This window comes from Lagopus leucura, unplaced genomic scaffold (assembly GCF_019238085.1).
Source record: "Lagopus leucura isolate 7727_CA_CO unplaced genomic scaffold, USGS_WTPT01 Super-Scaffold_100043, whole genome shotgun sequence".
Classification (NCBI taxonomy): domain Eukaryota; kingdom Metazoa; phylum Chordata; class Aves; order Galliformes; family Phasianidae; genus Lagopus; species Lagopus leucura.
In genome coordinates this window covers 749,763-761,549 of record NW_024962290.1, presented here as the reverse complement: position 1 = coordinate 761,549, position 11,787 = coordinate 749,763, and the positions used below count along the sequence as shown (strand labels likewise).

The following is an 11,787-nucleotide window of genomic DNA, read 5'->3' as shown; positions in this document are numbered from 1 at the left end:
AGGGCCATTTGTTCATAAAAGTAAGGAATTGCTGCTCGAATCCTTTTATTGCTGCTAACATGACACATGCAGCAGCGATGGATCTGGAGAGGCTTCGTGCAGGCAGGGATGTCCATGCAGGCATGCAGCAGCAATGTGGGTGCTCATGCACCTCCTTTGGGCTCAGCCTTGGGAAGGAGAGGCTGCAGGGCTGTACACAAGCAGGGGGAAATCTGGACCTTACCAAGCTCCACTATCTGCAGCTATTCCAAAAACGCTGTTTGAAGTGGTGTGGCTGCAACTTCTCCCCATGGGGATTGGGGTCTATGCCACCAGGAGTGGGGTGGGGGTGCGATCTGAACCCCCCCTGAATGGGACAGTGCAGAGGGAAGGAGGGATTCTTATTCTTGCAGCCTCCAGAGCTGCTGGCTCATCTGGACAAGGAGATGCTTTCCTCTGGCAGAGACAAATGGATGAGGCCATACCCTCTGACATCCCAGCTTCTGCTTCTGCACTCCGATGTGATAAATCCATCCTGGGAGGAGCCCAAGTCAGCCCTAGGGTAGGACGGGACCTGGATGGGTCCTGCTCTCACACCCCACAGCCTCACATCTGTCCTCACTGCTGCTGGAACCTCCCTCAGCCATGAGGATGCCTCCAAATTAGGGATGTTATTAACTACAAGCTGCTTCTCCCCTGGCTGCTGCTTGCACAAACGATAACCGATTTCAAATGAATTGAGCCAATTACTGCAGTTTTCCTAAAACAGATGACGGCAATACTCTGGTAAGGAGGAGCAATCCCAGCTGCAGCGTGGATAAGAGTTAAGATGCTGAAATGCCCTTTGGGCCCAAATTTCCAGCTGTCACAGTTTTCTGGTCTGTGTCTGGCTGCTTTTCTCAATTGCGTGTGGATTCAGGCAGCAGTAGCCAGGGGCTGAGCCACCGCGGGCTGCAGGAGGTGTCTGCTCCGCAAGCGATTATTTGCTGTCAGTGAGGGAGACTACAACAATCCTTGCTGTTTGCAAGCAAGCAGGGCCTGAAAGTATAGATGCATTTATGGAAAAGGAGAAAGAAATAAATTGTAAGTGATTTTTTGGGGGTTGGGGCTGGCAGCTCCCTGGGACGTGTGGGGAGGAGGCAGCTCCTGCCCCAGCTGTTTAACCACGTGCTGATTCCATGGCTACGCCAGCCCAGTGTGCTGGTTTCAGATACGATCTGCACATGAGGTTCATCAGACTTCAAAGGACAAAAAGTCTGCCACTGGATGCCTTGTCCTTGCAATGGGAGGCACTTCAGTGAAAAGGAAACCTAATGAAGATGAATTAAGCTGAGGTGCGTGAAAATGAGTTAAGGAATCTTGAAATCAGCTTCCCATTTGTCTGCCTTCCCAAATCCTCAGAAATACTCATGTACTTACATCAGCAAACCACAGTTCCAGCATGAGAAGCTCCCATCCAGAGGAATGGGGCCACCCTGCACTGCTGTTCTGCCCCATGCTTGGAGCTGCCTCCAGTTCTCTGGGGCTTTTGCTGGACTCTCAGACCCCAGGATGGTCCCCATCCATGCAACCCATGCACAGCCTCTGGAATTCAGGCTGGAGCTGCTGCACCATCAGTTAGTGACAACCCCCTCAGGGCAATGCATGCAAGTGCACCATTTTGTCATGCTGCCACCTGAGCAGCAAAAATACATAGATACACATCCGAACCAATCTGAAACACGGGGTCAGGAATGTGGGCTACTGCTGCTTCTCCTTATAATCTCCTCTTAAGTGTTCCATCTTCTGATTGCTTTTGTCAGCTCTCTAAATTTAATAAGTGAACTAACCATCTTCTCCTATTGTTCACATATAAATAAGTGCTGGATCAATAAAGAACATCTCTAAGAGCCCCTGGATCTGATGAATGAGGGGAGCGTGGCTGCGGGAAAATTATGAGTTCACACCTCCAATGGTGTTTAAAACAAAGTGTGGGGAAGGAGAAATGGAGACCTGCTCTCATTTGGATGCTTTCAGGCACTGAGATTGGATCCACGAAGGCTATAGGGGAGGCCTTGCTTTCTTGGGGCAGGCTGTGTGGTTGCTGCACTCCGAGCCAAATTGCCATGCCCTGTGAAAGCAGAGCTGCAGGCTGGATGCTTGGAGTGTTCGCAGGGATTTTCTGAGGGAGAGCTGAGCAGTGGGCTGGGTGCACTAAGGAGGCACAGCTATTGCTAAGGAGATCTGCCACTGCCAAGCACCTCTTTGGTTGCAGGGATGGGCCACGTGCTTGTGACCTCCGCTGGCTTTGCAGGGTTTGAAAACAAAACAAAACTACAAAGTGAAAACCTAACTTTTTGCAAAGCTTTTGCCCATCTGGCAAAGCAGCTGGCGAGAGGAGGCATTGCTGCAAGCATCTGCTGCTGCCCGGCCAGCTGCAGCACCGTGAGCAGAACCACTGCAGGGTGATCCGTTCTTCCCCTTCTGCACACCCTCAGACCACCACAGCAGTGTCCCTGCTCCATGGGCTGCTCTCCCTCCCCAGTTCCCATCCTCCCAGCATCACTGCGCAAAGAAACGGTCACCGATAGATGCAATGTTTTATACAAAGCAAGACATGAGAGCCCAGGAGCAAAGGGCTGTGTGCCTACAGAGGGCTGTGTTACCAAGCACGTCGCTTGCAGAAATCCACAGGTGGGATGATGCCAAGTGGGCTTCCTTTGCATGCCACGTGTAAAACAGTTGCCGTGCTTCTACCCCTCCTCCCTCACCTCACAGAAGAAAACGGTGCTGTGGTGGTGCAATGAAAGAGAGTCCCAACAGCCAGGACAGAGGGATGAGCCATTCAGCACAGCTATCAGTGCTGAGACCCACTGCTGCAGCGTTCCCTGTGCTGCGTCCTGGATGCTGGGCTGATGCAGACAGGGTCCTGCTGGGTGCAGGGGGAGCTGGGGCTGGGGGCACAGCTGTGCTCAGAGCTTCTATTCCTGCCCAGGGGACAAGCTTTGGGCTTCCCATGGGTTTGGGTTAATTTGGACCAAAGGAATAGGAAAAACGCGTGGGAAGGGGCATGATGAAAGGAGGGGGTGGGTGTGGGCAGCGGGAGCAGTTGGCATCACCCTTGGTTACAAATTCCCTGACAAAGGGAACACTTTCTCCCTGTCTGCCCATTTGTTAATGCTGCTGACTCTAAGAGCCCTGAGGAGAGGGGAACTCAAACTCTGCAGAAAGCACCCCAATGAGGCTTTATTTAAAGGCTATGTGGGGGATGCTTAAACACGAAAGGGAAAAAAATGATGGCTGTTGCTGGACTGGGCAGTGAGCAGCTCTGCCCCCAGCTGTGATACAGCTGCTCTCTGCCCTCCCCACACCCCTCATTGCCTCCAACTCTTTTGGTGCTAATAGAACCATTACATTAGTGGGGATGATCACTGGTCTCAGCTCTGTGACCTGGGCTCAGTACCCCACAGATCCCCATTTCCTGGCTTTTGGGAGAGCTCCAGGCTCATTTCCAGCAGCAGCACAGCGACTTGCTGGCCAGACATCAACATCTCATCAGTGCAGCCCAAAGAGAAAAGACGAGGACTGAGCATCTTTATTTTTCTCCGTGCTGCTTCTGTTTATTTCCTATTTTTTTTAATCCCTACTTCTCAGCTGTAGAAGTCCTTGTGCTGACACGATGTTATTTATTTATAAAATATGTACAGGAAAGCAGTTGGGGATTGGTGCCACCCTCCAAGGCTGGCGGTGCGTGTCCAGCTGCAGCCAAGGTGAGAGACAGTTTCTGTGCCTCAGAGCTGGGAGAAGGAAAGGGCCAAGAAAGATAGAGACTTCAAAGGATGCGAGCAAATATTTACAGGTTCCAAGACAAAAATATATATATCTACAGTGTTGTCTTGGGGATACAGGGAGTTGGGCTTGAAGCAGAGCCCTCTCACAGCTCCATTTGTTATATTGATTTATAAAGACCGCGGGTATCGATCGCTGCCGGCGGTGCCGTCAGTGGGATGTGCAGCCCCGCAGGGATGGATCCTCTGGTGCTGGGATGGGGCAGCTGGGAGCACTTTGGGCACAGAGTCGTGCTGCTGGGGTTTGCGGTGGTGCTGTCTTCGTATGCTTTGTATTTTTTGGAAATGAGACTCTCCCTTGGGCACCAGGGGAAGGGGGACGCTAACAGGGGAGCAGGGGGGAGAACATTCAAGTTCAGGTTTTCCCACTGCTGTTGCAGTGTGATGTGAACAAGCAGGGATCTCTGCTGGCACTTGGGGTGGGTAGGGACTATCCCCAAATGCGGAGCAGCTCCCAGGAGCTGGAGAAGGGATCTGGCTGGGTTTTGGTGCTGCAGAGATGCTATAGAGGGTGAAGAACATGGGATGGATGTGGCACCCTGGTGGGAGAAGTATTGCTCCTCCTTGCTGCCCACCCTGCAGCTCTGCATGTGCGAGTGGGAACCCTGGGAGAGGTGTTTGCATACACAGCCTGGGCCAGAGACTCAGTTCTCCCCTCTGGACCAGCAGGTGCTACAAAGGCACTCCCCGTTCTCCCCATAACAACCTGGGATTTCTCTTTCCTCCCTTCCCATGTTCTTGTGCCAGGATGGGTTTAGCACAGTGTCAATGAGCAGGGTGTGCAGTGCTCAGGGGAAGGGCTGTGGGAGAGCTCAAAGGGCCATGTTTGCACCAGGGGGACAACACAGGTGGGGACAAGAGATGTAGCAGCAGCAGCGCATGCACAGCTGCTTTGCCAGGCAGGAGCATGCAGGACAGCGGGGGAGGGCTGCAGCGTACAGGGGAGAGACTGAGTGGGACGTGGTTGTGGGTGTGGGGATGTCTCGGTCCCTGAGCTCGGCCGTCACCCAGTTCAAACTGTCCATGGTCTATGCAGGTGAAACTTGGCTGGAGGAGACGGAGGAGACCTCAGTCTTGCTCTGGGATACAGTGGAGGAGACATCTTCGTCACCAAAAGGGTTCTTGCCACAGCAGATGGTGGTGATCATGCAATTACGGAACTGGGAAGATAGAAGGAGAATGTCAGCACTCGAGGATTGTGAGGGTGTGCTGTGGGGCTGAGAACTGCCAGCGGCCCTGAGCTCTGCTGCTCCCCAGGCTGCGATGCAGCTGGTGGGGATCGAGGTGCCCATGGGCACAAGAGCCCAGGGCAGGGGAGGGGCCATGCCCCAGCACATCTCACCTGCTTGTTCATGAGGACGTAGATGATGGGGTTGTAGAGAGAGGAGCTCTTGGAGAAGAAGGCAGGCACTGCCATCAGCGTGGCGGTGAAGTCTGCTCCCTTGTTGGTGAAGATCCAAAATGCCACTACAGCATAGGGCGTCCAGGCCAGCATGAAGCCCAGCACCATCAGGATCACCATCCGCGTCACCTCCTTCTCTGCCTTCTGGGTGGTGGCTGACTCCTGCTGCTGTGCAGCTGCCTGCAGGTGTGGGGCAGAGAGGGGCAGCCCTCCGGTTTACTCCCCCATGGCTCCACACAACCATCCCTGCTCGCTCTGCCCACCCTCTCCCCATCCACCTCTCTGCCCCCCGGCTCCGGGTTTTACCTCTCGGACTTTGCAAATGAGGCGCCCATAGGAGAAGAAGATGACCACGACTGGGATGATGAAGTGGATGACAAACATGTAGATGACATAGGACTCGTTGTGGTAGTCAGGGTTGTGGGTGTAATAGTCGGGGCCACAGGAGCACTGCATCCCCTCCGGCATGTACCTGCCAGCAAGAAATGTTCAGACCATCACCAGGATCCTCCCTGGGGACAACAAAAGGTTTCTACCCTGGGACCACCTGCCCCAGGGATGAGGTTGCTCCCAGAATGGCGCATGTGGGAGCTGCTCCCTGGCTTCTTCTCTGCACCCTGCTCGTTGTCCCATGCTCCTGCCCTTGCTGGCTTTGCAGCACAGATCCCATGGCTTGAACCACGCTGACACACTGCGCTTGGGTGCGCAGCATCGTTTTGTTGTGACACTGCTTCCTCCCACAGGCAGCAGGCTATTTATTTCCTTCCTACGTGGCTGAGCACTTGCCTGCCAGGAGCCACCTGCTCGCTCCCTCTGCAGATGGAGGGATGCTGAGCAGGGATGGGAGCTGCTGGCTCACTGGGGTGAGCTCTCAGGAGCTCAATCCCTGCAGTTGTGTTGGGCTCATGTCATTGTAGCCCTGGCTTAAGGGTACACTGCAATTCAGCCAAGGACCTGCCTGGCCAGGGATGCCGACGCAAGGCTGGATAGGGGCTGCCTGCCTCTGTCCCATCATAGGCTGGTGGTGGTGGGACTTTGCTGCCCCAAAGCTACCTCCTGCCCACGCGCAAGGAAGTGGAAGGGGCTCACTATGTCCCGCAGGGAGCTCTGCTGTAGAGTACTGGTTGGTGCTGGAGCTGCAGCATTAGAGAAATCACCTCCAACTTATTCCTCCCCTGTGCACTGAGTGATGCATCCTGGCAGGGGATGTGGGTGCCTGAAGGAGCCAGGTGTGTGCAAGTGTGAGTGAAATTCACTGCATTGCTGGGAGAAGGATGGATGAGATGCAGGGAAAGCACAGCAGAAATAATGAGAAAAGTCCTGTGGAGCTCCCAGCAGCAATGCTGGGGCAGCAGGATGAATCAGGTTTGCTCAGAGCTGTCTTGTCCACTGGGCTGGTCACTCAAACACCCTTTAGGATCCGCATGGAGAAATGGACACTTCACAGCATGGGTGGGATGAGCAGTGCCTAGAGAAGCCCTTCAGGGCAGGGCATGGGGGGCTGCTGCAGCTGGAGATTCCGAGCCCTCATGAGTCTTACATCTGAGCTCACACTTCCCTGTCACACTCCATTGCCGTTTGAGTGAAGCCCGGGAAGTCCATAAGCACACCTCCTGTCCCACCAAGGTGGTTGTGTATCCCGACTCACCTGGACCAGCCAAAGAGGGGTGGAGCAGCACAGGAGAAGGCCATGACCCAGGTGAAAGCGATGCCCATCATGGCATGGGTGGCAGAGAAGCGGAAGTTTCCCATGGGCTTGCAGACAACGATGTAACGCTCTATGGCCAAGACCACCAGGGACCAGAGGGCAACCTGGCCTGCAGGAGGGGTGGAAAGAGAGAGGGCTTGGTGATGGTGAGAGCTCCTCCAGCCTTGGTCTTCCCTTCACAGGCACAGCAAAGAGAGGAGGAGATTGGGATCAGATAACCAGCATCCTATTAGATAACTAAGAATCTATTGCAAACGTGCAGAAGGTTGGGAGCTGAGAGGAGTATCTGCTCCTCAGTGGGATGCTGGTGATGGAGGAAGGGATCACTGTGGTGTTTTAATCATTTAAAAAAATCAACAGAGAGAATTCCACCTGGGTGTAAGGAAGTGTAATTTCCGGTAAAGGCACCAGATGTGTCCAAACCTGTTGGTGCCTTTCGATGTGTATTTCATGAGTCTTCCACCAGTGCTGAACCGGGGGGTGGTTGTGTGGGTGGGCATGCATGCACATGTATTTATAAGGGATAATTAAACTTCAGGGGATTGGAAGCGTTTAGTCGGTGCTGTAAGCCTGCTAATGCCCCCAGCTGTGATAATCTGCTGATAACTACACCCTGTGCTAGGATTCGCTGGAGACCTGCTGCTCAGCGACTGCTTCCCATCAAGCTTTCCTCCCTGTGCTCAGGAGCCTCCTCTTTACTAGCTAGGAAAATTGTAAGTGTAAGTAATGCAGGATTTCACAACTGGAGATGGTGCAGACCCATATGGTCTCCTGCATTCAAGACAAACCACTCCCTGATCCTTGGCTTTGATCAGGACGCCTTGCTTTGTTTTGCCTAACAGAATATCCATCTTTTGTTCAGACCAGCATCGTTGCAGGAAATATCCCATTTAGGGGAAAAAAAAGTTAAGGCTGTGAGTCTCTGCACAAAGATTTGCAGCTGTCAGATAAATTAGAAGGTGTTGTGTGGGCCCGGATGGCTGTGTGGGCTGGGGGTGCAAAGTGAATCTTTTCTGTTTTGCAGAGGGGCTTTCTGAAGGAAGAAGCTGTAGCTACACTTGTGTCCCTGAGGGAACAAGGAAGCTCCCAAGAGCAACTAAATCAAACGCAAGTGGGGCTGAGCTGAGCAGCTGTTGCTAAACCTGGAATCCTCCTTGCCCTCTGTGCTGCTGCTCTCCTCTTCTGGTAGGGGCTGCCTCAGCTTCTTTTTGCCCTGAGATGAACTGTCAGCACTCTCCTTGTCCTGCAGTCCTGCTCTCCACACCCATTCCCTTTCTGTGTGGTCCCTTTCCCACTCTGGGATATCTCTTTCCCCTTGGAATCCTACCACATGCTTCGCCTTGGAACAAGGCGGTAAAGATGCACGATGTTGACTCCAGGACATTGGCTGGTCATCCCCAGCAGGTCTTTGCTAGCTGTGCAACTTAGATCCAAGACCCCTGGATTCATGCTGGGCAGCTTGGCCAAACAACCCCAGCTTCAATTCTGCAAACCAGGACCCCTCCCATTTCCTTGCAGTGATCGTGCCATAGTGATGAGATAGGTGCTTCTCGACATCAAGATCAAGCTTGCATGAATCTTTTCCATCTTCTAGCCATAGGGAAGAAGCAGCTTGCATGAGGAGCTCTGCCCCATGCAGCCAAGGCCATCTCATCAGCCCCACGAGGTACGGGATTGGGTTTCTAAAGCCCTATAAAGAAGCAAGACCACCCTTTGCCCAGCCTCACTCCCACATCCCACTCTGCAGCCATTACCTCCCAGCGTGGCGAAGAAGCCTTCCACGGCACAGCCAACGGGACCGAAGACAAAATATCCATTCCAGGCTGTGTAGAAAGTGACGGTGAAGCCAAAGCAGGCCATGAAGAGGTCGGCCACCGCCAGGTTGACCAGGATGTAGTTGAGAGGCTGCCGGAGCTTCTTGTGTTTGAAGGTGACCAGGAGGGTGAGGAGGTTGATGGGCAGACCAGTGGAGATGAGGAAGAAGATGTAGCAGCACACAAGGCGGTATTTCCAGGGCTCGGCAAGGTAATACTGGGGGTACTCAAAGGGGCTTCGCACCACCCCTGTCTTGTTGGACATAGGCACGTAAAAATTGATACCTTCTGTCCCATTCATCCTGCCAGTATTATGGCAGCTGCTTTGCTTTTAAAGGTATTTTTTTAATCAGGTGCTCTATGGTAATGAATTTTGTTTCAACCCCAATTACCGGAGGAAAAAAAAAAAAGGGAGAAAAAAAAAAAAAAAAAGGGAGGGAATCCCCAAACTAATGGTAATAATTAAATAAATAAACACCCCACCAAAAGATCCCTCCCCGAGCTCCGAAATTTAATTAATGACTAAGAACACCAGTAAATCCCAGGGGAAGGAGAGGTGGTGCGTTGGCCCCGCGCCGTGCTGGGGGCCGTTGGTGCCGCGTGCCCAGGGAGGTTTTATACCTTTGGGCCTCCTCGAGGGAGGAGGGGGGAGGCCGGATTAGGGGCTAGGCTAAGTTTGTATGACAAGGGCAACAGGATTGAGAGGGGCTGATGGTTTAAGCACCCTCTAAGTAGCCAGTTGGCCCCAAAACCTGCATTAAAGCGTATTAATTGGCAATAAGTGTTTAACGTTGTTTAAGGAGTTGTGGGGAGGAAGGGAAGGGCTTGGGGAGACCCTGAGGGGCAATGGCAGGAGGAGAGGTGGCGAGTTGGGGAGCAGGTCCTTTGGATGACTGATGGGAGAAATGGGTCTCTGCTTGAGTCCATGTTGGATCACAGCCTTTGGGGCATCCCTGGGTGGCTGAAGGACTCCATAGAAGTGTTTGGGGCCTGAGAGGTACCCAGCTCTGCTTCACTGCCCTTGGGAAAGTTGCTGGGGGGAAGAGCAGAGAGAGATTGGCCACACCGTGCTTCAGGTGCCTGGTACAGTGTGAGCACGACGTGGTTTAGGTACGTCTCCATCACAGCTGGGCTCTGCCTATGTGGGTAAGGGCTCCCTACATGCAAGCAGTGGGCAAAGGCAGGAGGGAAAGCTGTGCCAGCCCAAAGGCTGCCATCTTGGTTAACAGAACATCTGGGGGGCAGTTTGGCTGTGCTGCACCCTGCTTGCACTAGAGTGCAAAGGGCTGGATACCCTCTTCTGTCTTCCTCCTAGTCCTGAGGAGGTGGGGATGATCATCTCCCACCTGCACCTCCTCCCCACCCCAGGTAGCTGGGCAGCTGTCTTACTTGGATTGGCAGGGCTTGGGAAGGGTTGGCCACAACACTAAAAGTAGCCTGGCAAGGTACTGCAGTTTGCTGGAGAAGCAGAGTATGAATGCAGTGGAGGAAGGAAAGGAAACCTTGGCGATGTCCTGAATTCCTTCCAGAGATGGTGCAGAGAGAGCAGCACCAGCTTGTAGGCACATTGGGGTGGAAATAAACTTCTCCTGGTCTCTAAGCACTTATCTTATAGTGTGGGATTCCCATTCCAGAGCACACAGGATCATGAAACCTTCTCAGCAGGGTCAGCCGTAGCTTAGAGCACCAATGCTCCATCCTGCCCAAGCTCTTCCCCATTTCTTCCTTCTGGGTCATGGGTGCTCCTTCTCCATGAGACCTGCCTAAGGCGCCTTAGTGAAGCTCTGCCATTAATCTCTGACATCTGGTGGCGTTAATGGCCCTGATCTGTTAATGCGGTAAGCTGCTAGCCTCCTTCCCACTGCTGCCCTCCACCAAGGCAACGTCGATGGAAAAAGTCAACAGTGTCTTGCTGGAGGAATGAGATCTGCAAGACTGGAATGGCTTGGAATCAGAGGGCAGGAGCAAAAGGCTGAGGGGTGTGGGTAGGATGGATGATGCCCTAATCGCTGGCCCACTGATCCATCTGCATGGGTCAGAGGAGCAGAAGTAGGACATGGCAAGAGTAAGTGGGTCACAGCAGCCTCAGGTGCCCTGAGGTAAGTGATCCCATGGGATGTCTGTGCCTCTCAGGAGCATTTCCCTGCTCATCCCATGGAACTGCCAGCCGTGAAATTCCCAGTCTGGGTCTCTTTTAGACTTTCCATGAGATCATCCCCGAGGGAAAGAGGTTTGTGTGGAGCAGTCCTGTGGCTCTACTTCTCAAAGCTTTCACCTCTTTCATGCCTTTTCTGACTCCAGTCAGGATTCTGACTCAGTTGAGCATGTTTTTGCATATAAAAAAGCACGTGCAGATGTGAATCTCAATTCCAGTGCGCCACTCCCAACTTCTATGCTAGAAGGCAACTCTTCAGATAGAAAATATCAGTGATTGTTCATCTTCAAAAGACGTGGACTTTGCTGTCTGTGCCAGGAGCACATGAAAGATCTGTTTTTTTCTCCAAAGCTTTATATAAAAACATGGTTATCTCACAGGGGAGTTCGTTTTCACCTCCCAATGTTTCTTTGTGAGACTTTCTGCCACATTTTATAGTGCCTCATATTCTTCTAAAGGGTAATATAGTTGTACAAAGGAAGCAGGTCTGAGGGAGGAGGAGGTAAAATGAAAGTCTATTTTGGATTGTGAACTGATGCTGTGGGAAAAGATCAGTAGGATTATTATTGGTATAATCGCCATCACCATCATTTATTGATTTCTTTATTTTTTAAGTTCTTTGACCAGAACAAACCTGCTTTCTGCATTCCAGCTAATGCATGGTACGACTTTGGCTTCATGCGTGGCACCCAGACACCTTCCACATGCAGGATTGCCAACAGTGGGACCAAGACAAATTTCACTTGGACTTCTCCCACTTTGAGGAGCTGAACATGGAGCAGGTAAGGAGCCACACGTGTCCTGCTGGAGGGTCTGAACGTGGCTCTGTCCCTTCTCAGCCGTCCTCGAGGACCCAGCTTTCTCCCTCACAGGCTGAGGTTGCTGTTTTGGCTGATCCCCCG

General features: G+C 52.6%; 1 protein-coding gene across 1 annotated transcript; it reads right to left on the bottom strand.

The window, feature by feature from the left end:
• Nucleotides 1-4,834: 4,834 nt before the first annotated feature.
• LOC122187047 (green-sensitive opsin) lies at nt 4,835-9,031 on the bottom strand. The gene is made up of 5 exons (XM_042884240.1): nt 8,671-9,031; nt 6,857-7,025; nt 5,515-5,680; nt 5,149-5,388; nt 4,835-4,966 (listed from the first exon to the last, which is right to left on the bottom strand). The coding sequence occupies exons 1-5, from the start codon at nt 9,029-9,031 to the stop codon at nt 4,835-4,837; spliced, it is 1,068 nt and encodes a 355-aa protein (XP_042740174.1).
• Between the last annotated feature and the right edge of the window lie 2,756 nt (nt 9,032-11,787).

What these genes read in the sequence shown, in the direction of transcription:
- LOC122187047 (XM_042884240.1), bottom strand. Translation starts at nt 9,031, where the DNA reads ATGAATGGGACAGAAGGTATCAATTTTTACGTGCCTATGTCCAACAAG. An exon ending in TCATTTGCAAAGTCCGAGAG is followed by an intron (nt 5,389 to 5,514) that starts GTAAAACCCGGA and finishes CCACACCTGCAG; the next exon opens with GCAGCTGCACAGCAGCAGGA. An exon ending in ACGTCCTCATGAACAAGCAG is followed by an intron (nt 4,967 to 5,148) that starts GTGAGATGTGCT and finishes CTATCTTCCCAG; the next exon opens with TTCCGTAATTGCATGATCAC.